A 27,849-nucleotide genomic window follows, 5' to 3' on the forward strand; every position below is an offset into this window, starting at 1 on the left:
GTGATCTTTTTGATTCATGCATCACCTTATAGGCAGCTTATAGGCTACATTGCCAGTTAATACAGCAACCTAAATAGTATCCCAATCCTTTCCAGTGTAGCATTCTCTATTCAGGAGCTCTAATATAGCTCTTTTACCAATGGAGGGAGCTTATGGTCTCCTAAGCACCAGAACAAGGCAAGTATGTCATTGAAAATCCATTACACACAAGTTGGTATATCACACTAAATTAGGAGCACACAGTTTATAATAAATGGAGAGGCAAAAATGGGTGGAATAATTCAGACTGTGAGAGATTTGGTTAGTGTATGAACAAGGAAAGGGTTTCATTTCTTTTTATGTATAGATATAGATACATATGAGTGTATGATTCAAACAATCTGGAAAGAAACACATCATTTTCTGTGTCATTTATCATGTTTTCTACTGCTGACAATTTGAGAGAGCATTTGGCACTGGCTGTTACAAATCCAAATTAAGTCATCAAGGCATAAATAGAAAACAATAAAAGACAATTCAAAAGAAAATAAATATGTACTTTTCTTCAAAATTAAAACACATTTTTACATGATAATACTTAAGGAGGCTAACAATCAAAAATGTGTAGTACTTAAAACAACTACAAACTTCATTTCTATATGCTTTTTAACAGATAAAAGAGAATAATACAATGAAAAGGTATTAAATATGGCCGGATAGTTTGAGGTATGAATTCCTCTATTTTGCTTGCTTTCAAAGAAACAAAATACCTGTTACAGATCTCTTCTGTGTATAAAAATATCACAAGTCTGTTCTTTTGTGGCTATTCAGAAGCACAGCCACTATGTTCATTGCGTTATTTCATTTCTTTTGCTTTTATGATAGTCAGTTTATGATCAATGGCTCTATGCTAGTTCTTCGTCATTTTGCACTGAAGAATTCTGATTTAATCCATCAACTAATATAAAAAAGCAATTACAAAACAAAATACACCCACCCACCCATCCACTAAACAACAGGGGAAAATAAAGAGTTTTTGAATTCCATTTTAAGGCATTTTACTCATATCTGAGTGTCTTATTGGGCTTGGAATGTCCACCAGTATTTCCAGTGTTGTCATAAGCCTGCAGAGCGATGCCACATCTTCCACTTTCTTCCAGAAATATCACTTTACACTGGGACTGGACTATTCTTGGATTGTGTTTCTAGAACTTTAATACTACTGATGATCTTCTTCTGTGGCCCAACCACGGTGACACCAACCTTTTTCATGTCACTGTTAAAAAAAGGAGAAAATTTCTGGTGAGAATCATGGCCTCCTGGACAGTATGTAAATAGGATATTTTCAATTAACAAAGCTTGTACAATCACAGATCCCAATGCTCTAGGCATAATTTTCTGATTTTTGTAACATATGTGTAGTATTATATATCCTGATCACTCCACCTTTATCCTTGTGGAAGAATGTAGGTTGTAGGTTGAATATAGGAAGTGGGTTGAATAGTGTTCCCCTCAAAATTCCTGTCCATCTGGAACTTCACCAGGTAAGGGCCAGCTTGGGGATTGACTTGACTGACAGATCGTGTTTAAAGTGACACTGTATCAGCTTCTGCATTCAATCTTTAGCAACTAACAGATTCTACTTCTTAACTTCTGAGGCACCCTCTCTAGGCCCCAGAGCTGCCAGTTGAAAAATATGACTACCTATTATTGAAGAGGTCATCAGTAAGCACTTGATCTACAGTCCTAGGTATATGTAGCATCTGAACCAGGGCAAAGAAGAATGAAACTATCTCAAGCCCTTCAGACTAGATCAGATTCATGTTAGCTGAATACTTCATTCAACTCTAGCACCAAAGGCGAAAAATCACCCACCTGAGCTCTACCCAAATTCATGACTCATGACATTGTGTATATAATAAAATCGTTAGCCTTTTAGTTTGGGGAAGTTTGTTGTTCAACCATAGATCACTGGAATAATTTCTTTAAAGTATAAAGTTCTTTCAAATTACAAAAAATGGGAAGGATATTTCTCTATCAAAATCATTAAATTTAAAATAGTTAATACTTGGAAACCAGGAATTGAAATAAATATTTTAAGAATACATGGAACTTCATTTGGGTGAGGGGAAGACTTAGCTAAACATGTGCAAATAATTAATTAAACATTCTTGATTTAAGTAATTAGTTCATACAATCACCTCTTTCAGGTCTTGACCAAAATATCCCTCTTTTATGAGATTTCTCTGATGCTCCTACTTCATATTGTAAAACCTCTCTGCACTCATAACTGCACTTCTATTTCTTTTCTTGTTTCATTTTCTTCCAAAGTGTTTTTCACCATCCAGCATATTGCCCCCCCCTTTTTTTGTTTTTTGTTTTATTTATTTTTTTACTCTCTATCTTGTCTCACAAGAAGGTGAATTCCATGTGAACAAGGATTCTTGTGGGTTTTGTGCTATGCTTATCAAACACACCCTAAACAATGACTCTCATTTAGCAGGGGCTCAATATGTACTTACTAAAGAATAAATCAGTTGTTCAAAATATATTTATCTGGGAAGCTGACAGAGGATTCAGTGTAACTTAGAGTGCTAGGCAAATTGAAAATGGCAAGAAGAAAAAGCACACACATGCAAATGCACACAAAGGTGGGGCTCCTTTATATTGAGCATTAAAGAAAGAATGAAAAATTGGGAATTTAACTACATAGAATTGAACCAAATAATTTGTTAAGAAGCGAGTTCCCAAGCAATAAAGGTGTGCAAGAAGACAACAGGTAGCCACTTAAGAAGTAATTTACATGTTATTTAAGCATCTGCTGCATAAAATTAATCAAAGCTCAGTTGCATTCCTATCATCTAAGCTGGGAGTGAAATCACGATGCCCTACAGGTTACCCCTGAACCCTGCTGCCATTCAAGGGGCTAATAAATTCTCTATGGACAGCCTGTATTTTGCCTGAAGTCCTCTCTGGTCACAGTCTTGAGCTACCTTGCTTCACCAGGAAGGCTAGTGGGGAGCTATGCTGACATCTAGCTTGCTGCCCTTTGTGTAACTGTGGATAATGAAACCTTCATTTTGAGTGTTGGTGTTCAGTTGCTAAGTCATGTCCAATTCTTTTTGACCCCTTGGACTGAAGCACACCAGGTTTCCCTGTCCCTTCCCACACCTAGGTTATCTATGTTGAACCCTGATTTCTAGAATGCGTGCTCTACAGGATTTTGATTCTTTTATAAAGAAACCCAGGATCTGTCTTTAAAATGAACAATAAACATTTCTCTACTCATCCTCAAACTATTACAAAGTCAGGTTATGAATCTAAGAGCCAGAAAACAGGACAGACATAAATATATGTGTATAATTCAATAGATTCTCACTGTTTTTATATTTCTTCTCTCATCTTTCTTCCAATTCTTTCTCTCTCTCTCTATATATATATATATATACATACATATTATACCTTGCTAATTTTTTTCTATGTCTCCTCTTTTCTGCCTTCTTTATAAGCTTAAAAACAAAATGCAATCATGGGAAGATAGAAAAAATGCTTTAAGGTAATATACTAAATTTCCTGAGGTCATTGAGAAATTTCAGCATAATGAGGGAGTAATACAAGCTATGATGCTTAACCCTGATTTTTCCTCTAGAACTGAACCACTGATTCTCTGGCCACTGGAAAAAATCAGATACCGCAAATTCACAGACAAGTTTGGGACAAGTCTGAAGCACCAGCCCAACTTTAGGACTCTTGTTCCAACAAGTAGAACTGAGTCTTCTTCTTCAGTCCAATACCTCCTCATCACTTCTTTCTGAATGTATGTCCCAAGGGTACATGAAGAAATCTGCATAAAACTGTTTCAGATTTAGCATCTGGGAACCCAGTGTAAGCAAGTTGATACATAGTCTTGTTTCTATTTAATGCAAAGGATTATACTGGAAAAGAGAATTACAGTAAACATCCCTGTAAGTTATGCCTTAGCTTGAGCGTTTATATACCCTCTACTCTCTTCCCCCCATCAAAATGTCTTCTACCTACCGCCTTGCCATGACTGAAATCTCTCTAAACATCTAGCTGCTGTAGTCTCAGTAACACTCCCCATATCCTTATCTCATTAGGACTACCCTGTTGAGAAGAGCAGTGGAAAAGTTCAAGACTAAAGAGCAGTTCAAGATTGAGACCAGAGGTTAATAAGCTATCTGGCACTTCAAAGGCAAAAGGATAGGTGATGACACTTTGAAAATGGCATCCAAGGGTGCAGGGTAATGACATGCAGCAATTAATCTGCCTCATACTCATTCCACACCCTTAATTCTCTTTCCAGTTTCTATAATCACTCTTGCCCTTTCTTATTCTCTCTTCCCCTCTCACATTAACCTTCCTAAATCCATCTTAGGCTATGAAACAATATTTTTAAAAAATATGTTGACTAAATAAGACCACATGTTTAAAAAATTTTATTTGAAAATTAGATGACTTGAGTAGATGGCATGTAAATGAAATCTCTAAACTAATTGGAATAAGCTAATATTTACTTGAGTATGAAACACTTGTCCTGTGATTGATAGTTTGGATAGAAAAAAAACCAAATTTAATATCCTTTCTTAGAGTCTTATTCTAAAAGAAACTCTAGAGTTATTTGGTCAAGGGAATCATTTCTGAATTGAGTCTGGACAGCATCAAGAAAATAAGGATTGGGAGGAATCAAATTCAAGCAATACACCTAAGACTGCAAAAGAAAGGATGAAGTATAGAGTTAAATATTTTTATAGCATTGAAGATGAAAATGTTGCCTCACTATATTTCCCTAAATTATTAATGTATTAAATATTTTTAAATTCTTATATTTGTGATATAAACAAGGAAGGTAGCATATGAGATAGAGACTGCAGAGAACCAAGAAGTCAACAACACTTTTCAAGGAGTTTTAGGTCAATAGATTCTAATTCTATGTTGACCCTAAATTGAGAAGAAAGGACAGAAGAAAGCACTTTGAAATACAGAGAGATCTGAAACCAACTGGCTCAGTGTGAAGGGGAAAATCTGAAAAAGCCTAGTATCCTAGGAAAAATCAGCTTTCATCTTGCATATAGACTCACAACTTGTTTAAATAATCATAACCACTAAGTGAAAATATTCCAGCCAGCCCAAAAAGAGCTTACTATCCAATGCTGTACCAGAGACAAACATATTCCTAAGGTGAAAGTATAACAAAGGCTGCCACTTCACCTTTTTAAACAAATAGCATTCTGTCTACATTTGTAGATTAGAATATCTGACTATATTTAAATTGTGAGCTCGCTGTTAATCATATTAACAAGGTTCTGCCTCATCCACTTCAGTATACTGTTTCATTATCTAAAAGCTCTGAATGTTGATACTTTATTGAGAATAAACATTTGTATAGCTTTGCCTTTGAAAATCTGGCAATGGTGCAGAAATTTTTAGCTTTGTATTTGTTCTTTGCTATGCTTCTCTGCTTTAAAGCAGGTGTCTTGTATATCAAAACCCAAACTATTTACATTACTAGAATAAGAATTTCTAAAGATATTTAAATACATTAACATATCCTGGGGCTGTGTCTGATCAAAATAACTATCACAGAAACCCAAAGCACATTGTCAATTGGGTCAGAAGTCTATTCAATAAATACTATATTCTATTTCAATCAGGAATTCTAGCACATATTACGTAGATGAGTGTGAGTTTATATTCTAAGAATAAATTCACCTCTTCAGTATAATATACCCTTTCTGTAGATCCTTTTGTGATGTCTGTGTTTCTGATAAGGATGCTATACCATTAATGGTAAACTCCTTTACCTATTTGTTAGGTGCTTGTATCTCTACTAATTACACTACACACTCCCTTTTGGCATCTAATCTATAGCTTTCCAAGGTGACTTTATTTAAATGATTGACAAGATGACAAAGTCCTTAGATGCTTGACAACATTTGAATATTCAAATATTGGATATGACTTACAGGAAGTTGAGGGAACTAAAGGGTCTATTTAATGTAATAAAGATCAGAAGGTAGAAGAGTTTGACTCAAAGATGGATACAGTTTCCAAAGAGACTTTACGAGCTACAAAATTGTGTACAATTTTGATGTATCTGTCCCACACAAAAGCTCTTTCTTTGGAATAGTCCTTTATGTTACCCTCAGGAAAGAATGCTTAGAGCCAACTTCATGCTATCGCACTCCACCTCCTTTGAAATGAAATGATTAGCTCATGGCAAACATGTCTTTGGAGAAGCCAGTCTATAGGCAGGACTGAGGCCTTCAGAATGTCTCTCCTGGGGACTTAGAACAAAGAGTTGGACCCTGGTCAGTTGAATGACATACCGAGGTTGTGTGATTTAGGACTGAGAGTCATTTTCAGCTATGTGCCTGGGGATGCAGAAAAAGTCACTGTACAGAACATTAAAAAATGACACAGTCTCATGAGAAAGTGAAGTCAACTGTCTCATTCACAGAGTGATGAAGAATATGGCTTCCAGTTTTCCACTTCCTGTTTCCAGTTAGCATACTTGGTGAAAGAGGATATCTTTTATGGATTATTCCCTGGGTTAATTTAATTGCTTATAAACCCCTTCTCCTTAAGGCCATGGGTTTCTCATATCAAAGAAGTCCTATTACCAAAGGATCCCTATTGTACCACAGGATCCCTAAGATACACGTGTGTGTGTGTGTGCTCAGTCCTGTCCGACTCGTGGCGGCCCCATGGACTACAGCCCGCCAGGCTCCTCTGCCCATGGAATTTTCCAGGCAAGAATACCAGAATGGGTTGTCATATCCTACAGGCTTTTAACACATGAAATTACAAAATAAAACTAGTTAATATTTATCAATTGTGCATTTCTCTCTTTCCAAACTGATCATAAGACTTTTTAAGGAAAACTATGTTTTAAACTTGCTTATAACTTTATTTTCTAGCATGAGATCACTTAAGAATTGGTGATAGTATAATATAAATTGTTTATTTAGTAACTTTGAGAACTACTTTTAGACTTTGGCATGTTTCCCTGTATATCAAATTTCCATTTCCAATAAAGGTTAGGCTTTGTTAAAAATAACAGAAAATCACAAATGCAGGGATATACAAGTCATCATGCTATATCTGCTTATGTTCTAAATTACAGGATGGGATCTGTTGGGGTGGGGTGTGGGTGTATATCTGGTGGTTTATCTGAAGGTCACAGTTCAATGAAGATAGCTTTTGTGGGGACCAAGTATGAGGGAGGAAGACACATCAACACATCAATCTAAAAGGCGCCCTTGACAAAGAGACCCAGGATCCAGCTCAGTGGGTTCAGGAGAAAGTTAAGTACCTTAGAGATTCATTCACTCTTTAAATATATTAATTCAAGACATATATGTCCACTAGAAAGTTCAGAATCATTCAGTCAAAAACTTATTCTTACTCTGCAGAAATCTTGGCTATGGTGTCACAAGAACTGTATTCTACGCCTGTGAAGATTTCCTTGCACTGTGCTGTTCGGACACCGTTAAGCCAGTCACCTGTTGTGCGGAAGGTAGTAATGTCGATGTTGCTTTGGTCCAGGAGAAGGTTTGATGGCCTGCAAGAAAAGAAAATACCAAAGGGAGAAAGATCAGGAATTCAGCAGAGATGCTGTGTGTCAAAATTCGACACCAACATCAGCAAGAGCTTCCAGACTTCATGTGGTGCTCCTGTTTATTTGTAAAACTTATCTGCCATGAAGCCTTCATCTGCTCAAGCTGGCAGCTTGCGAGAACACTGTGTAATCATCTAGTCTCAGTGCTCCCCTTCTCTACTCATGACTGCTTTTTAAATTACTGAAACTTTGCCAGTGAAAAGCATAAATATATCCATACATACTTCTATAATTTAATTTGTTTAACCATTAGCAAAGATGGTGGTAATTTAGGTTGCAATTATAGCTGACATGACATTCTGAACACTCTGTTGTCTGCTTTGGTGGATGGATTCGTTTCCAATATTAAATCCTGCCTACTGAATGTTCATCTGCAGACATTGTACAGGCTGCTGTCTAAGGGAAAATTTGAACAATGTAGACTATATTTACAGTAGGACATAAAGTTGGCACAGATTTAATGTCTCAATGTTATTAAAATAAAAAATTCAAAATAAATAGAAAACAGTAGATGAGTAACAATAAGTGAAAGCCTAACAACTAGGACAACACCAAATATATTTTACAATATAAATATATATATATGTGTGTATATACACACACACACACACACACACACACACACACATAGATGATGGATAGATAGACATTGTGACTATGATATTTATTGCATAATATAGTCAGCATTAACAGGAATTTTTCAGTTCAATCACTCAGTCATGTCCCATTCTTTGCAACCCCATGGACTGCAGCATGCCAGGCATCCTTGTCCATCACCAACTATCGGAGCTTACTCAAACTCATGTCCATCAAGTCGGTGCTGCCATCCAAACATCTCATCCTCTGTCATCACCTTCTCCTCCCACTTTCAATCTTTCCCAGCACCAGGGTCTTTTCCAATTAGTCAGTTCTTCACATCAGGTGGCCAAAGTTTTGGAGTTTCAGCTTCAGCATCAGTCCTTCCAATGAATATTCAGGACTGATTTCCTTTAAGATTGACTGGTTGGACCTCCTTGCAGTCCCAGGGACTCTCAAGAGTCTTCTCCAACACCACAGCTCAAAAGCATCAGTTTCTTGGTGTTCAGCTTTCTTTATAGTTCAGCTTTGACTGCCATACATGACTACTGGAAAAACCATAGCTTTGACTAGACAGATTTTTGTTGGTAAAGTAATGTTTCTGCTTTTTAATATGCTGTCTAGGTTGGTCATAGCTTTTCTTCCAAGGAGCAAGCATCTTTTAATTTCATGGCTGAAGTCACCATCTGCAGTGATTTTGGAGCCCAAGAAAATAAAATCTGTCACTGTTTCTACTGTTTTCCCATCTTCCATGAAGTGATGGGACTGGATGCCATGATTTTAGTTTCCTGAATGTTGAGTTTTAAGCCAGCTTCTTCACTTTCCTCTTTCACTTTCATCAAGAGGCTCTTTAGTTCTTCTTCAATTTCTGCCATAAGGGTGGTGTCATCTGCATATCTGAGGTTATTGACATTTCTCCCAGCAATCTTGATTCCAGCTTGTGCTTCATCCAGCTTGGCATTTCATGTGATGTAGTCTGCATATAAGTTAAATAAGCAAGGTGACAATATACTGCCTTGATGTACTCCTTTCCCAATTTGGAACCAGTCTGTTGTTCCATGTCCAGTTCTAACTGATGCTTCTTGACCTGCATACAGGTTTCTCAAGAGGCATGTCAGGTGCCCGGTATTCCCATCTTTTGAAGAATTTTCCACAGTTTGTTGTGATCCACACAGTCAAAGGCTTTGTTGTAGTCAAAAAGGCAGAAGTAGATGTTTTTCTGGAACTCTCTTGCTTTTTTGATGATCCAGCAAATGTTGGCAATTTGATCTCTTGTTCCTCTGCCTTTTCTAAGTCCAGCTAGAACATCTGGAAGTTCACAGTTCACATACTGTTGAAGCCTGGCTTGGAGAATTTTTAGCATTACTTTGCTAGCGTGTGAGATGAGTGCAATTGTGCAGTAGTTTGAACATTCTTTTGCATTGCCTTTTTTGAGGATTGGAATGAAAACTGACCTTTTCCAGTTCTGTGGCCACTGCTGAGTTTTCCAGATTTGCTGGCATATGGAGTGCAGCACTTTCATAGCATCATCTTTGAGGATTTGAAATAGCTCAGCTGGAATTCCATCACCTCCACTAGCTTTGTTCGTAGTGATTCTTCCTAAGGCCCACTTGACTTCACATTCCAGGACGTCTGGTTCTAGGGGAGTGATTACACCATCGTGGTTATCTGGGTCACGAAGATCTTTTTTGTATAGTTCTTCTGTGTATTCTTGTCACCTCTTCATAATATCTTCTGCTTCTGCTAGGTTCATACCATTAGAATTGACTTATACAATTACAGGTCTGACTATAGGTCTATGACAAACTGCAAGAACTGGTGACTCGAAGGAACAACAGGGATAAAAAAGAAATGGAGGAAACCATGTTTTCATCTCTGAGGAGCCAAGAGTAGCATCCTATTGGTAAACTGTATTTGGGTTGTTTTTTCAGCTTTCAGTGATCTCTTTAATTGTCCTGTGACTCATAAGACTGGGACCGGTCACCAGGTAGACACTTGATTGTCTGTCTCTTTACACTTTCCTCTTAGTATGGGTGCTTCAGCAAACAGTAGTTATGAAGGCCTTTTCTTTGAGATGAACAATAATAATAGCTATATGGATTATTTTGAACAATTATGAACACTAGCAATATGCCAGAGACTATACTGGCATAAACAACATAATACACAGATATGAAGAACTTTAATCTTTATGTTAATTAGACACTGATGCTATGTCCCTATAATTCTTGCGGAAGCTGAAACTAAAATTAAGTGACAAATCAGAGTTCTACCACATTTAAAAGTAAATTTTTAATTGGGAGATTTCTGTTACTACTGATGATATTTTTCCAACTCACTCCCTAATGTATGAGACATGCATAAGCGTGAGGTCAAGATTCTGATATCTAAACAAACATGTCCTAGGTCTGCATGCTATTGTTGGAAACACATGAGAGACATGCAAATTCATTTGGATTTTGATCAGGAGATATTAAATTTATCTGCTAGAGATAAAATTTTAATTAAAAATAAGTTTATTTGATAAAAATGAAAATTTAATACAATTTTAATGCTGAGTTTAAGAAAACATTGACAGTATGACTGTTTGGTTCTACCTGTATTTGCAGGCTCTGTGGAAAATACAGATGAGTAGTTACTTCCCTCCTTGTCATGATTTGTGAAATGGAGACAGCCGAATGTGGAGGACTTTTCAACCTTCTTTCCATTAGACTAAATTCAACCACTTCAATCCTTTTTACCCCAAGTGTTTTAATTATAAATAAAAAATTAAAGTCATTGGGTTGAGTCTTACTCTTTGAGACCCCACTGACTATACAGTCCATGGAATTTTCCAGGCCAGAATACTGGAGTGGGTAGCCATTCCTTTCTCCAGGGGATCTTCCCAACCCAAGGATTGAACCCAGGTCTTCCACATTGCAGGTGGATTCTTTACCATTTAAGCTATCAGGGAAGCCAAATTAAAGTTATAGAGTTTGTAATTTGTTTTGCTGTGCTACAGTTTAGTTTTAACTAACCCTCATAGGTCATCTAAAAGAAAGAATGAGAAATTAAGCATTATTTTACAAAGCATTTTCTTTCCTTTAGGAATATCTAGAACATCACAAAATATAAATATAGCATTTTATAAGTTATTCTCTTCTGGAACATATACATAAATAATTTTCTATGATTCTTTAAATTACTAATCTGAAAAAAAATTCATTTTTTAAATCATTGAAATTTCTTGCTTGTGTTTTATTTTCCTAAGAGTTTGAGAAATTACAGAACTAGATACACAAGCCAGGTTCCACAACATGCACAATATTCTTGGGTGGTTTTGCATGACCATCACGAATGAAATATCCTTGGTCACTGGCCAACATTGGATATAATATTGTACCCATTGGAAAAGACTTGGAATCAGTAAACAAAATTGATAGGTGTAGCATTAAATCAGGTGTGAGGAAATTTTCTAAGAAAAATGAAGTGAGACCTAGAAAGGAGACAACAAAATACTGGGCTATCTGCAGGCATGCACACACACTCACATACGCTCACACCCTACAGCTTGGATTTCTACAGTAGCTGAAGCACAGACTAATCTAATGTCAACTCTTGTCGACTCCTGGTCCCATGAATAGCAATCCTTTTTTATTTATGAGCTTGTGGGTATGAAGAATCAAACCCCAGGACATTTATTCAGAATATTTACGAAGTGTGCCTAATAGCAAAATGCAGAATTTTTCTTTCTCAATTCAAAATGGTTTGTATTTTTAAACTCAACAATATAGTAAGACTCAACAAGAATTTGGAAAATATTAGTACAAAAAAATTGAAATAAAACAGGATGGGCGGATTAGGGATTAGAGTGACCCCAACCGAGTCTTTCTGTTTATTACTTGGATCAAAGTATAAGGAAGACAAAGAATGACCTAATTTTAATGCCAGTGACCTCAGAATAACCAGCCCTGCAAAGTATCATTTTTCCACTTCCAGGATATCTCTGGGGAATTCAAATAAAAATTGGTTCTTTTCCTCCTCCGAGAGGACATCTGGAGAGTTTATCAATGGATAGGAATTTGTCTCTCACTGTGAAGAGCCTTGATGTCTCTTCATGCGCACCAGGGGAATGTAGGCTTTTTGAGCAGCTGCAGGCATTGGCGTTTTTTTAGACCTAGCCCCAGACATTGGGTCTGAAGGGGAAATTTATAGGCTGGGTGATGTGCACTGTGAGCTCACACTTTTACTAGACAAATTAGATAGGTTTCAATCCGTGCAGCTGTAAACGATGTCCTGCAGAGTTCCACCTGATCTTTTACAGCTTTTCATAAATCAGTACCTACTGGCCTCAGACTGCAGTCATTAAAAAGAAATCATGGAAATTACATGTTTGCTCAGGGGAAGCAAAAAATAACTTTCCTCCCTTTCTTTCTCCATCCTTGGATTTTGGTTTGTGAATTATTCTTTTGTGGATTTTCATACTGTTGCTTTAAAGAGGTACACATATATTTTCTTCCCATCAACTCTTACTTTATCTGTAAATGCCCATAACAATTAGCATCAGATAATCGGGACAAATGTCAATAAGTAACTGATAGTCCCAGGAATATCTTCTTATAATGATCTTATTTCAGTATTGTACTAGAATTCTAACTCTAAAATTGAATGTTAAGTTATACTTTTATAATATAGAAAGACTCCTTTGGGTTTACAAAGGGCTTTACTCTTTATGTATTTAATGATTTATATATATTTTTTGAATGAATAAATAGATGCCTACTGAGTCTAGAAGTAAATATTAGTAATGTTGAAGATATATTCTATTCCACTATAATTGTGTGCTTTTTGTCTGTTGTTGTGAATAGTTTCAGGGACCATAAAGAGTAGTTTCTCAGCAGCAAAATGTTAATTATATCTATATTTATTGACATTATTGCCTGAGAATTGTAATATACTTTTCAATTCTTTTTACAATTTATTGTCGACATTTTTATTTCAAAGAGTATCTTATTGTATTTCAAGGGAAAAATTATATATTTTCCAAATTCCTAAATGTGAATTTATGATCATTTTCATCTTTTTATCCCTAATATTAGAAATTCCAAATAGGATTAAATAAATTTAACTTGTCATCAGTAACTAAAAATAATTTTGAGTACATATAGTTCCCAATAGGAGACTAGTACATAAATGACACATTGAGGAGGAGTAAAGTCATTGTGTTTATTTTAATTGTCTCTAGACCTTAAGGACAAAATCTTAGCAGTTATAGCTATTACATCTGGTTTAATTTCTCCCAATGGTAAAATTACTTGCTTTGATTTTTAAGATAAAAAAAAGAGATCACCTGAGTATTTGGAATATTTGTTTTCTTCTAAAATGTTCTTTACCATATTTGTTCAGTAAGGAAAGTCACCTTGTCAGTTTCAGAATTGGAGGTCAAAGCCATTTTGAGAAATAGATTGTTTTTTGGTCCTTAGACTTCTACTAAAGTATATAATATTTGTCAAAAAAAGTAGACATTCTCTAAAACAAATATATTTTGTTCTCTTAAAGATCAGTAACATTTGTTAATGTTAATTTAGTGCCATTAACAGGGAAAAATTACAAGTACTGCATATTTTTGTTCTTATTTATTCTGCAACTTAGTGAAGATAAATCCCTACAAAGTTAGCAATTAGAATTAGCACAATGAAGCAATATATTTTAAATCATTTCAATTAAATTAACTAAGTATAATTGACTTAAAAATCTTATTCTAAGTATTTAAAATATATCATTTACATCTTTAGACTATAAATTAGGTTACCTTCATTTAGAACCTCATTCTAAAAATATTGAATGTATTATATAATTCTGTATGCCTAAAATTCATATTCTAAAAATTTATGATAGCATTGATGAATCCAATGACATGGAGTTTGAAAATTTTGTGAATTTAAAGAAAAAGCCATTTCTCTATTTCATTTTATATACATAAATATCCCAAAATAAAGGCATCTTCTGTCTGGAGAGAAATGAATTAATTCATCTGTCATGTTTCTTTAGTTTAAGTCTTTTAAATTTTTTAATTTATCTACATTTATAACAGTAATACAATGAATTTATTTAAATCTAGGTGCTATATTTTATACATAATGTGTTTAGTTGTTTATTATACAATACATAAATATGATATAATATGTATTACATATGTATACAAAATATAAAACTAATCTTCACTATAATTTCTTTTAAAAATGAATTTTGCTTACTTTTTAATATGTATAACAAAAACAAAGAGCTGACTCATTGGAAGAGAACCTGATGCTGGGAAAGACTGAGGGCAGGAGGAGAAGGGTGTGACAGAGGATGAGATGGTTGTATAGCATCACTGACTCAATGGACATGAGTTGGAGAAAACTCCAGGAGATAGTGAAGGACAGGGAAGCCTGGCATGCTGCAGTCCTTAGGGTTGCAAAGAATCAGACATGACTTAGCAACTAAACAACAAATAACAAAAACATATTATAAAGTGAGAGAAAATTTATCTTTCTAAGACCACTTTCTATTTATTTTTATAGCAGCAATTTCTATCAAGAACTTCTTTAAGATTTTTCCAATTCTTAAAAAAGGAAGAGCTCTATCTTTACCATTTTATACATGTGCATTATGATTATATTTTTCATTTTTTCTATATTTATCAAAAGCATTATTTTTGCATTATATTTTCTTTTTCATCATCCCAATTATAACTAAATCTCTTAAAATGTCCTCATCTATTATTCTAAAAGAATCAAAACAACTATCTAAACAAAACTCAATGTCCTTCTCATCGTTTAGAGTGGCTCTTTTCCTTTGTTGTCTTTTTTTGCCTCATTCTTTTGCAGCTTTTGATAATACAACTCATTCTATCCACTTCTGGAAAATTCCTTGAGCTGTAGTTTTTCTAATGGTTTAAGTTTCATTCCTAACTCTGTTCCTATTTCTACCTACCACTTCATATTCTTCTGCTCTGATATTGGTATTGCTCTCCAAAGCTCTAGACAGAGACCATTTTCTTTCTTTCTGGATAGAAGTCTATGCAGTGGGTTAGTGTTCTGAGATAATAGCTAATATTTCAAACACTTTTCCTTCTAGGATTACCACCTACTGGCTTGATTGGCTCTGTAGTCCTCTTATAAGGAGTCTGAAATCTCCATAACCTACTGCGATACCCTGTTACGCACCTTAGAAGCATTCATTCATTTCAATCAGTTTCTTGGTTCTTATAGATTTTTGAGGTCTACACTAAGTGACGGAGGGATTCAGAGGCTTCAGAAACACCGCTGACCACAGAGCAGCACAGGAGCAGCAAGGAGAAGCTCCCAGTCTGGGAGATTGGGAGGGGGTGTCTCACTGTCAACCACGCAGACAAACACCCTCCGCTATTCACAGATTACAGTCTCCCTATAATGCTTGGGATATGAGAGCTTTAAGCAGAAATTATATTATTATGTTGAAGAATAAAGATGGATATACTTGTGGTAAAAATCAGCATGACTAGATCGAGATTTATACCTTCTAAATGTGTTTCTAATGGTGTTTTTTGAAAAAATTTATCTTTGCAGAGAGAAGGCTTGAAATTGGATGCCTAGCTTTAGTCTCTCCCCCAGCTTGAGATGTAACTTTCCATGTTCTTGTGGGACTCAGTCTCATTGTGTCCAAAATACTCATCTTCCTCACAGAGCTGTTCATCCTTCTGCACTTGGTACCCCGTTTAGTGACAGCACTGTCCTCAGAGTCCTCCTTGTTCACCTGGAAGTATTCTCTGCTACTGAATGTCACTCTGCATGGCTCACTACTCACCATGTCTTATAATACTTCATTACAACTGTTTGAATTCACACCTTTTTTTTAACAAATTTTCTCCTCTTTGCTCTAGCCTAAGTCCTTCCCAAGACTATTGAAATCACCTCCTTACTCCTTATCATGCATTATTCCTCTCCAGCTCTTCTAGGTATATTTGCAGAGAACTACTCCACAGGCAAAGTGCAGTATGTCATTTAACTGTCGTCAACGGCTCCTCTTTTCCTCATGGACAAAAGTCCAGATTTCTAGAGATGACATGCAATCTACCATTATCTGGTGAAATCATCTCGTGGTTCCTTCCTCATAATTCCTTTTCTAATCCTATATTATACCAGAAATAGATTATGCAGTGTAAATTGAAGTATTGTAAATTTTTGTGTGTCTTGATTTTCTGTATTGTGTTCTCCCAGCCTGGCATGATCCTATCCTGTTATCTACTGGTAGACATTTCATCCATCATCCACAAGTTGCTCAGTTCCAAAAATTATTTCTCTGCAACTTTCAGAGAATCTCAAAGCTCAAAGTAAACTCATTCTTTGTTCATGATTCCTAAGCATTTTGTCTTTTTGCTCCAATAATTACTTAATCTGAGGGATAGTACAGTTGTCCTTGAACAATACGGAAATTCATTTAGTCTGTCCTCCCTATTTGCAGTTTCTCCTATCTGAGATTCCTTGGCATCCCCAGATTCAACCAACCACAAACCGTGTAGTAGTGTAGTGTTTGCTACTGAAAAATATCTGTGTATAAATGGACCCCTATAAGCTTCCCCAGTGGCTCAGTGGTAAAGAATCCACCTGCAATGTAGGAGCCTCAGGAGATGCGAGTTTGATCCCTGGATTGGGAAGATTCCCTGGTGGAGGGCTTGGCAACCCACTGTAGTATTCTTACCTGGAGAATCCCACAGATAGAGGAGCCTAGCGAGGTAGATCCCATGGGGTCTCAAAGAGTCAAAAATGACTAAAGAGAAGGAGCACGTACACACCCATGGACCCCTACAATTCAAACCTGTGCTGTTCAAGAGTTAATTGTATAGTATTGCTGAACTTTCCCTCCTGTTTGCAAGGCAAGCTGTTGCAAGTGGAGGCTGTCTCTTTGCCTGTATAATCACCACGTGCTAAGTTGCTCCAATCCTGTCCAACTCTTTGGGACACTATGGACTATAGCCTGCCAGGCTCTTCTGACCATGGAATTCTCCAGGCAAGAATACTGGAGTGGGCTGCCATGCCCTCCTCCAGGGGATCTTCCTGACCGGTATCTCTTATGTATCCTGCATTGGCAGGCAGGCTCTTTACCATGAACTGCCACTTGGGAAGCCCTCAGGGCCCAGTATAACACTTCACACAAAGTAAACGCTAAATAAATCTTCATATTGATATACAGTCAAAACTTCAAATTTATTCATGTTTCCTCCATTTACTCTACTTTTAGGAAAATGAATCAATTACTGGAGAACAAACATAAAATTTACTACAACTTTCTTTCCTTTCTCACCACTTCTTGCAACATCTAAGCAAGTTTTTAATCTAATACACCGTGACCATCTGCTTAAACACATTCCCTACTTCCAGTAGTGATATTCACAAATACACTCTCACTGGAAGATTCTTTGGGAATGTTTCAGCTATGAATCATCAACTCTAAGGAAGGTTGAAAAGTAAAATAATGTATTACAGTAAGATTTCTGTAACAGTATATGAAATAAAATGTGCCATAAAACTAACTAGACTCAGGCAGACTCTGGAAAACAACATCCCTATAAGAAAGTGATAGAATGATGTTTTTTCTAAAGGACATTATAGACATAATTCTTTACATTGATCCAAATAACTAAGTCATTCAGAAATTTGAATCCTTGGTGCCATCCACAAACTCAGACTGAGACAGTCTCCAAGTGTATTGAAGAGGAAAAGAAACCTAGGATTTATGCTTAGGGGAAAATTATAAGCTTTTACCTTTATGACTAGTGTCTGTAGAAATCCGTGAATAGGAAAAAGAACTGGAATTTTTTTTTCTAAAAATTGTGTGTCTGTTGAAGTGGAAATTTATTATTATTTCAGCAAATACATATTCATGTGTGTAACAGATATTTATTGAGTTTCGAGTATCACCTTGGTAATACAAGGGAAGCATGGCATCTGATCTCATTGGTCTTAGAGTTAATTGGAGGAATGAATACTTAGAAAATGCACACAACTGAATTACAGTTGGGATGAAGAAGAAGGACACAGTGGCCTGTAAAACAATTAATAGTGTCGACCTTTAAATCTTGTTGCCAGAGAATGCCTCAATTAAGACAAGGCATAGAAACCGCTTTCTAAGGGAAATGGGCACAAGAATCTTAAGACAAGGAGAACAGCATGAGCCACTGTTCTCATGTCTGACATGCTTTGACTTCCTGAAGGAACCTGAAGTTGGTCACTGAGGCTACCATACTATTTAAGTGAAAGGAGCTCAGGTTGAAAGGCTGAAATATTCCCCACAAAGCAGTTGTGTAAATCAAACAGCCTTACATCTCTGCCTTAAATGCCTTAATGGGTTCCTCATGCATTTCAAAAAATTCCAAAGTCCTCCCCATGACCTGGGTGGCCTCAAGTACTCTGGCTTCTGTTTGCCTTCTTGTGACAGACTATTCCTTTTCCTTCTGTCCTTCCATTATGTTGTTGTCCTTCTGTCATTTTCGAGAACCCTCTAGACTCATCTGCAGTTTATTTTTACTATGCCTAGAGTTCGTTTCCCCCCCCCAACCACCCTTTAATGATCGATCACAGCCTTTTATTTATTTCCTTCCTATAATCTGTGCCAGTCTATTGTCTATTTGTATACATTATAGAAAATGTCTATTCATCTTATAGAATGTAAACTCCAGGGTTGTAAGAAACGTATTTGTCTTCATCATTGTTCTCCAGCATCTGCACATGCCTAGCACATAGTACATCAGCATACAATAAATAATTGTTAAAAAAATGAAGAAATTAATATTTGAATAAAAGAAAGGACATTGGGGGAGCAGGGGTATTTAAATCATCAAAAAGAATGTAGATTTTTCCTAAGTATAATGGAAATTCAAAACCAGTTATTAAGAGGTGACAAATTATACTGTATATGCACAATTTATTGAATTCTCCAGGCATGTATATTGGAGTGGGTAGCTATTCCCTTCTCCAGGGCATCTTCCTAACCCAGGAATTGAACTTGGGTCTCCTACGTTGCAGGCAGAGTATTTACCATCTGAGTCACCAGGAAAGCCTGATATATATTTATCAATATATAATTTATCTATCTATCTATCTATCTATATATATATATATATAAATAGATACACAGGAAAATTCTGAAGACTCTGTGAGAGATGCTCAAAGTGGGACAAGAATGGAATCAGGGGACACATTAGGAGACTACTGCAGTGCCCTACATCAGAGGGAGAAAAAGTCATAGGAGAGAGTGTTTGCAGTGAAAAGGGAGAGAAATGGATCATGTTGACACAGTGATCACCTGGGTTGAAGTGTGGAGGCCAAGAAAGTGGGGCCAAGATGGCTCTAATCCTGATTGGGCAGATGTATAGGTGCTGGTGTATTCAACTAAATTCAAAATGCAGTGGGAGGATGAGATTATCAGGTGTAAATAAAAGGATAAAATTTGAATATTAAGTTTTGAAATGTCTGTCTTTGAGACCCTTATTGGAGAAGTTTGGCTCTGAAGGGTGGTAGAAAAATAAGGAAGTAGTTGACAAGAGATGTGGAATCAGCAGAGGTGCTGTTGATAAATACCCTTTTCTAAATTCCCTTGATTATAAAAATTACCTGGAGTTTTTTTATCAAATGTTGAAATTCCACTCTCCTTTCCTGCAGATTCTGAATTAGTAGCTTGGGTTAGACCTGGATATTTGAACATTTAATAAGTTCCCTCTGGTGATTCTTTTACTATGGTAATTTGAGAAACAATGTAATAGAACATATTTTTATGGCAATAATCTTGCAGAAATAAAGAGCCTGCTTATGCAGGAGAGAGGGAAAGAGGTTGGATACACAGGGGATGGAGAGGAGAGAGAGAAAGGCATTTGCCTCTGACATTGGAAGCATACTTCCTCTCTCTCTTCTAATTACAGGAAAGAAGGCCTCTCCTCTCTTGTAATTAGAGGAAAGAACATCAGTATGTTTTTGTTTTGCTGCTGGAATTTTCCATCTGATGGCTTGTATTTTCTCAATAAAGCATGTGGCAAGGGCATTACTGGAAAATTAAAGGGGAAGAGGAATATGTGTAATCAGCTATGAAAAAGAATAAAATAATCATTGTCAAAAGTGGGAAAGAAAATTTTTTAAAGAAAAATAAGATCTCTTGACATTGTTGCCTGGCAACATAAGGTTGTCATTAATAAATTTATAATGGCATAATCTGCTCAGCTGTGCATTTTAATGTCAATAAGAAAACATAAGCACAATTTCTAAAATTTTTATAGTGAATTAAGAAAAATATGTTCCCTAAAATTGCATATTTTGTAACAAAATAAATGGAATATATTAAAGGATTACACAATATATATTAGGATAAAAAATGTTGTTACTTTAATAAGAATGGAATAGTGAATTTAACATAATTTGAATATAATATATAATGACATAATATGACCTGATATTAAGATTAATTTCCCATATAGAATTGGGTTTAAATATCTAGATAATATTACATGAGCTAGTTTTTATATTGGTAGTGACCCTATGAAAATGGCTTGAATGCTCTTTTATGATATGGAAATAGTTGAAAAGATATTCTTTTTTGCTATTGAATAAAGATTAAAAGAAATGGCTTCAGGGTATAAAATGAGGAGCGTATGGCTCAGGGAAAGGCAGGTTTGTTACTCTGTTGATTGTTAAACTGTCAGGTGGATTTCCAAATGAATCTGCACAGTCTCATTCTGAAATTTAGGACAGAGATTCATCCTTGCAGGATAAGTTATCAGTAGTTTTACCTACTGGATATATATTAATAAATTCAATATTATTGACCTCCTGAAAGTTATTTCTAACAAATAATCTATGACTCTTATATACTTACATTAAGATTTTGATGCAAATTCTCTTTATTCATTTTATTCAAATGTAATGTAAAAGCTGGATCATATATGCTCAGTGTAATTGTTTCCATTAAGGTAAAAAATTACATACTCTTAAGTGCATTAGCAAGTACTCTATCAAGTTGAAAATCACAACTCTTAATACCTGTCAGTAAAAACAACAGATGTACACAAAAATAAGAAAGTTCTTTCCTATAAGGTATTATATTAAACCTTTTATACATGAGTCAAAGTAAATCATCATTATGCAGTATGTATACATGTTAATTAATATTGTGGATTTTTGTGCACAGTAGGTATAGTTCTTTTGCTAAAACTCTGTAATTTAAGAACACATTATCAAAATGTAGAACTGTTTTTCACTTATGTGTACAATAAGCATATAATTGACATTTCTCAAAACCATTAGGACAACTCAGTGATCTTCAGCTGGGAGGATTATGCGTCAAGTCTAGTGGACACTGTGCCCTCAGGGTTGCCTCATGGCTACAATGTGTTGACATCTGTGTTGCTGTCCAGGAACATTGACATTGTTATACTCTTAGTTTTATCCTTCACAGTGTCTAACAAAGTAATTGGCACATAATATGGATAGAACAAAGATTTGTTTAATCAAGGGAAAATTGCATTCTGCTAGCCAGTGCAATGGCTTGGTGACACTATTATTATTTTTGTAATTTTATTTTAAATGAGGATTAAATCAAGACTTCACTAGAATTCCCCAACACTCTAGATTTCCTTTTTTGTTTGTTTGTTTAAGTAACAGAGAGTGGAAAGAATCTATGTGTTCAGGGTTTCTATTGTCCAAATACTGAAGCCTGAATGTATATGTGCTTCTAGGTAAGATGCAAGTTAAAAAATATCAAAACTTTATCAGTGTCATTAAAAAGAATGAGATTTCCTCCTGAAAGTTTAAAAACTAAAAAAAAACAACATCTTTCTAATCTTGAGGAATATAAGTGTCAAAGTACGCAGTTGGGGGAGTGGAAGAAAAAAATTAACACCTTGGAGATAAAAATACATTCATCTCAGAGAGAGTGCAGGATGTAAAATCAAATGTGTCACCTTGCTGCCGCACTGGTGATGATCTTCAGACTGCCTGGGTTCCGGATAAGCTTGTCCAGAATGCTGACAATCTGCTCAAACTTGGGTCTGTTGTTTCTGTCTTTCTGCCAGCAGTCTAGCATCAGCTGATACAACGCAGCTGGGCAGTCCATGGGGGGTGGCAGCCGATAGCCTTCATCCACAGCTTTAATTACCTGTGTGAGAAGCAAAGTTTCCGGGGACTTAAAGAGGTGGAATTTCTTTTATTATAATACTTCTTTTTGGGCAGGTCACACTTATACATATATTTCAAAGTCAAGTAAAAAGGTTTTCATTTTAAATTTCTTAAAAGGATAACAGCTTATTAAATAAATATTATTCATGTCTGAAAATGTTACATAAATAAGATAGAGACAGAGAAAGTGGATTTAGGAAAGAAAAGTTTGTACAGTAACTTTCTGGAGTAAAATCAAAAGAAATGTTAAATGATAACAGAAATTTAGTAAACTATAAAGAAACTCTTATGTGGTAATACATATTTCTGTGAAAACTATATATAAATGGATGAATGCAGAAAAAATACCACAGATTTTTAGTTGTATCACAGTTCAAATGGTAACTCTCAAATCGTAGTCAGTTCCTTTATTAAAAGCCCATGGGTTGAACAATTAAGTGGCTCTTAGTTAATCAGCATCTTTAAATCATGTAAAGTCATGATTTTCAAACATTACTCTGTATCAGAATCATCTGGAGAACTTATTAATACACAAATAGCTAATCTCTGATTCAATAACTCTGGGGAAAGTCCTGAGAATTTGCATTCCTACTAATTCCCAGATCTTGCTAAGGCTGCTGGTCCAGAGAGCACATTTTGAGATCCTCTGATACAGAAAGAATTTGGAAAATAGAGATGTGGAAAAGTGTGTCTGATTTTCCCAGTGTCATTATAAAACGTGGCTTGTTTGAAGAAATTCAGAAAGGTTTTTATATCCAAATACATTAAAAGCAATTTTATATGTGGTGAGTAGGAAATGACTAAAAGCGTCTCAGCTTTCCTTCTTATGTGTCTTTGAGATCATACTCACAGTTTCTGGCTAAGCATAAAGAAAATTGTGTGCTGAATCCATATGCCAATAGCATCCCTGCACTAAGCATTAGCAAAGCACGACTTATAAAAACAAAAATCCTTTTGAAAAATCATATCACAGTTGTAATAGAAAGTTAACGATTATTTTCTCTATATCGAGACTTCAATTTGTATAATTAACTTCATGTGCAAGTGTAATACATTATAAGAAACAACATGTTAGAGATTGGTTGTTTTGTCTGACTTTGGGAAATACTATATTTAAGCAAACAAAATGTTGGCACAGATGCATTAATTGAATCTACAAAGGATGGCAGAGTGTATCTTACTGATGTTACACTGAAACAATTTTGTAGCAAAAATAATTCAAACATTTCTTGATATCTATTGGCCATTTTGATATCTATTGGCCACTTATTTCATTACATTTATTACAAACGTTTTCCTTTTGTCCCACTTCTAAACCCCTGCTTTAGGGAAAAATGTGAAGCTGTCAGAGCAACACAATTAATATCTTTATAAGATTTGGAAACAATTTCGTTTCTTCTAAGTATTCTGTTTCAGTGTCACAAACTGGGAGCCACCTGGTTTCATTATGCTCCACTTCCTTGCACAGCTTGATCTCTTAATCTGAACCCATAACTCATAGACTACAAATACTTACATCCTGATTGGACATCTCCCAGTATGGTCTCTCTCCATAGGACATCACCTCCCAGAGAACAATCCCGTAACTCCATACGTCGCTGGCTGATGTGAATTTGCGGTAGGCTATGGCTTCTGGTGATGTCCACCGGATTGGGATCTTCCCTCCCTTGGAATGTAAAATCGTATATACATACACGATCAATGACTGTAACAGACCATATACATTTTCATCTGAAATCTGACAGAATTTGTTGGGGTATTTCTTTTATGAAATGGACTGTGGGTTTCTTCTGGTATATGTCGATGTTCATCTATTCTAATACCACTGAGTGAGTGGCAAAGGGAAAAACATTTGAAAATTGCTAAAATGCTGACATTTTATATCAGTTATGGCACATTTATCAGTCATCTGCAACAACAACTTAAAGTGGATAGGCTATATCATATGTTAGAATTAATTGAGGTGGATGTGTGTGCTTAGTTGCTCAGTCATGTCTGACTCTTTGCAACCCCACGGACTGTAGCCCGTCTGGTTCCTCTGTCCATGGGGGTTCTCTAGGCAAGAATATTGGAGTGAGTTGCCATGCCCTCCTCCAGAGGCTCTTCCCAACCCAGGGATCGAATCCAGGTCTATTAATTGAAGCATCTCAAATCAACTTTTATTGATTTAATAGGTTTATGCATGAACAAACAAACTCAGTGCTAATGTTGATTTGTAAAGAATTTATACCACTTCTTGACACACAATTTCTTGTAGGTATTTGTTAATTAAATACATTGCAAATGAAATTATACATCTAAAAACACTTAAATATATTCATCAATCATCTTAATTAATTTACTCAGTGCCTCAATATCATTAGCCACTGAAGTACCCTCCATGTACAAGGTAGGCACCATATGAGCTCAAAAGATATAATGATTACAATCTGAGAATTTACAGTCTAAGCAGATATTGCTTCTATGAGTTATGGGAGATATAAATGTATAACTCCCATGGAACTTGCTCTCAGTTTAATAAATACATTTAATAAAGACGTGCTGAGTAGTAACCATATGGGAAGTATTATGGTAGTCACTCTGGGTGAGACGAGCATAAATAACACACTGGCCCTTCTGTTTGGGAAATATCAAGCAAATAGTAACGATAATTAGTTGTGAATAACTAAATGCAGGGAGAAATAAGTATCTAGTGCGTCACATCTGAAACTTTACAATAGAATCATCTTGGGCTCATGCTGATTAAAATGGAAATTCTGATTCAGTAGTTCCAGAGTGTAGGCAGGATCTATCTGCAGGTGATTCAGGAGCTTTTTAGAAATCAGATCCTGCCTGCCTTGAGAAAGAAGGCAGTAGTTGAATTGCTGTGATGCAGAACATGGAGCCAAGTTTCTCACTAGAGAAACTGAGGAGGTCACATATGATTTGAGCCTTGTAAATTGTACCAAATTTTATATAACCAGGAAAAAGGGATAGATTTTCCAAAGGATTCATATCATCAAAATCTTATACTATATTCATCAAAGTGTGTTCTATTGACGTTTACCTCACAGGACTTCACTGGTTCTTAAGTAATGCTTGAGAGTGACAATATATTGCTTTAGAGAAATGAATTGGTGACTTGGGAGGTAAGTTATTAAATTTCATTAGGCTTGAATTTCCCCATCTGTTATTTTGGAAACTAACAGTTCATAGCATCATTGTGAGGCTAAATGACAAATTTCAGTAAAATCTCTAGCATAGTTCCTGGCATACAGTAAAGCCTCAAGAAACATTAGCTTAATACTACCATACTTTTAGAGAAATGGCATAAATCAAAGCACAGAGGAGGAAAATATATGTTCTGGAAAAACAGTTTCCAGTGTGGTAATACTACAGAAAATGTGGAGACATGCAATAGGAGAGGTTGGCAAAAGATCGAAATGGCTTTAATCACAGCAACATCAAGCAAGTGTTATCCTTGATAGGAGAGTGGCATGTGTGATTGGAACTATCTCAGTAAACTGCTTGACACTTTTCTTTGATATTTTCACACAAGAGAGTTGTTCAGAAAGAGTACTGTCAGGAGGTCTTTGAAGGAGATCAGGCTTACATGGGGTTTTGAAGGATACATGCAACTGTAGAGAAGTGAGCACAAAAAGGAGGACTGAGCACAGCCTTCTTGAGATGATTCCAGCCTAAGGTTGTCCATGATTTATACCAGTGCAGTAAAATCAAGTTGGAGAGATGGGGGCTGGACTATGAGATCTTTGGGAGTTATTGAGAAACACTATAGAGCTCAGCGTGCATTGGAGTAAAGATGATCCAGAACCAGAAAGCAAAGTAGAAAGCACTATGGAGAAGTCCCTCCACTGTTCACCTGAAACTATCACAAAATTGTTTGCTAATTGGCTGCACTCCAATACAAAATAAAAAGTTTTAAAAAAGAGGGCTTATTATCTTAGAAGTTGCCCCTTTATTTTCCTTCTCACTTATATTCACTTATTCATTCTCATTTTTATTGTTTGTATTCTTTTCAACAAAAATGTAAAAGATTCTTTTTTATACTTATTTTTGGAGGGTTTTTCCCCCGGTCTAATATTGCCCTTTCTCTGCCAATACATTCAATGTTAATAATAATAATAATAATAATAATAACATTTAAAAAAAGAAATTAACTTACTTGCACCTGCTGAGACCAAGTTTGGTTTTTAAGGATTCAAGATTTCAAATACTATCCCATCATTTTGATAAAAACAGAACTACACATGTGACATTTAACTGAATCTATTCAGGATGCCAAATGGAATTAAACGGCATACATTCTTTCTCTTTTAAAGAACTCTGAGAATTAACAGAAGTCAAACAAATTGTATTCATGGGGCAAAGAAAAGATAATATTTAAAAATCTCAGCTGAATGTCTTCGACATCTTTGCTACAGACACTTTGCGATTTCCTTTCTTTTGCCCAAAACAATTTACTAGTAGCACAAAAATTGCACTAAAGAAAGAAGCTTTCCATGTGGAAAACTTTGTATCATTAAGAAAATATAAGGCACAGACACGTATCACCTTATCGAGCTCTCTGGAAGTAAAAATACAGACATAAAGAAAAAAAAATCCAAACCAATAGATTGATGACAACCATAAGCAAGGTGTTTTAGACTGGTTGATTTTGCCCTGAAAATGAAGTGATAATCATACATTCAAAATTCTCATCCTGTTCCTAGGCAGCCATCACTGGATGAAGAAGAGAATGAAGATGATTAAGGATTATTGATTAGCACTCAGGGATTTTTTGTCATTGGCAATAGATTTATAGTATACATAAAGCAACAAATAAAGTGTCTAAGCTTTAATAGAATACTCAACAAGTGTTTTGCCCTTTCTTCCATTCCAATTCCCTTCAAATAGCACACTTTTACTATTTGTGTAAAGAATTTGATAAATGAATATATAAAGGAAAGCTTATTGCCAACTATCAATACAAAGTATTCAAATTTATCATTTGTTTTTATTGTTGCTAAAAATACAACAGAGTAAGAAGAGTTTTATAAATTTTTTACTTTTTCCGTGATCAGTAAACAACTTGGCAGTCTGGCTTCAAATGAGAGAAAACTAAGCCAACATATTCATAGTATACACTTAATTAGAAATCAAACTACAGGAGCAATTCTGAGCTCATAATATTGTAGAGTTTGAGGAAGGATGAGTGTCCTGTTATTACAAACTCTTTAAATTGAACATTGTAGTTTCAAATACTTTATATTCAAGATTAGTAAAATAAATTTGAATAGTAGCTTTTATACTATGAAAGTGTGTTTGTCGCTCAGTCATGTCTAATTCTTTGCGACCCCATGTACAACAGCCTGCCAGGCTCCTCTGTCCGTGGATTCTCTAGGCAAGAATCCTAGAGTGGGTAGCCATTCCCTTCTCCAGGGAATCTTTCTGATCCAGGGATAGAACCCAGGTCTCCCTCATTGCAGGCAGATTCTTTACTGTCTGAGGCAC

The 27,849-nt window shown here is 35.6% G+C and overlaps 1 protein-coding gene across 30 annotated transcripts in view; it reads right to left on the reverse strand.

Annotated features, from left to right (window-relative positions):
• Window positions 1–1,020: 1,020 nt before the first annotated feature.
• EPHA3 (EPH receptor A3) overlaps window positions 1,021–27,849 on the reverse strand; it is a 393,120-nt gene continuing 366,291 nt past the window's right edge. For 15 of the 30 annotated variants that reach the window (XM_081547714.1, XM_081547692.1, XM_081547776.1 and 12 more), the window contains 4 exons: window positions 23,876–24,025; window positions 22,146–22,339; window positions 7,406–7,561; window positions 1,021–1,255 (listed from right to left, as the gene is read on the reverse strand). In XM_081547714.1, the coding sequence (XP_081403840.1) occupies window positions 1,150–1,255; window positions 7,406–7,561; window positions 22,146–22,339; window positions 23,876–24,025 (606 nt within the window). In that variant the 3' untranslated portion in view covers window positions 1,021–1,149. The remainder of the gene's footprint in view (window positions 1,256–7,405; window positions 7,562–22,145; window positions 22,340–23,875; window positions 24,026–27,849) is intronic. The other 15 variants (XM_081547725.1, XM_081547703.1, XM_081547792.1 and 12 more) reach the window with 1 other exon arrangement.

The sequence above is a fragment of the Giraffa tippelskirchi genome, chromosome 2 (genome assembly GCF_054371585.1).
Source record: "Giraffa tippelskirchi isolate mGirTip1 chromosome 2, T2T-mGirTip1v1.2.pri, whole genome shotgun sequence".
NCBI classification, from domain to species: domain Eukaryota; kingdom Metazoa; phylum Chordata; class Mammalia; order Artiodactyla; family Giraffidae; genus Giraffa; species Giraffa tippelskirchi.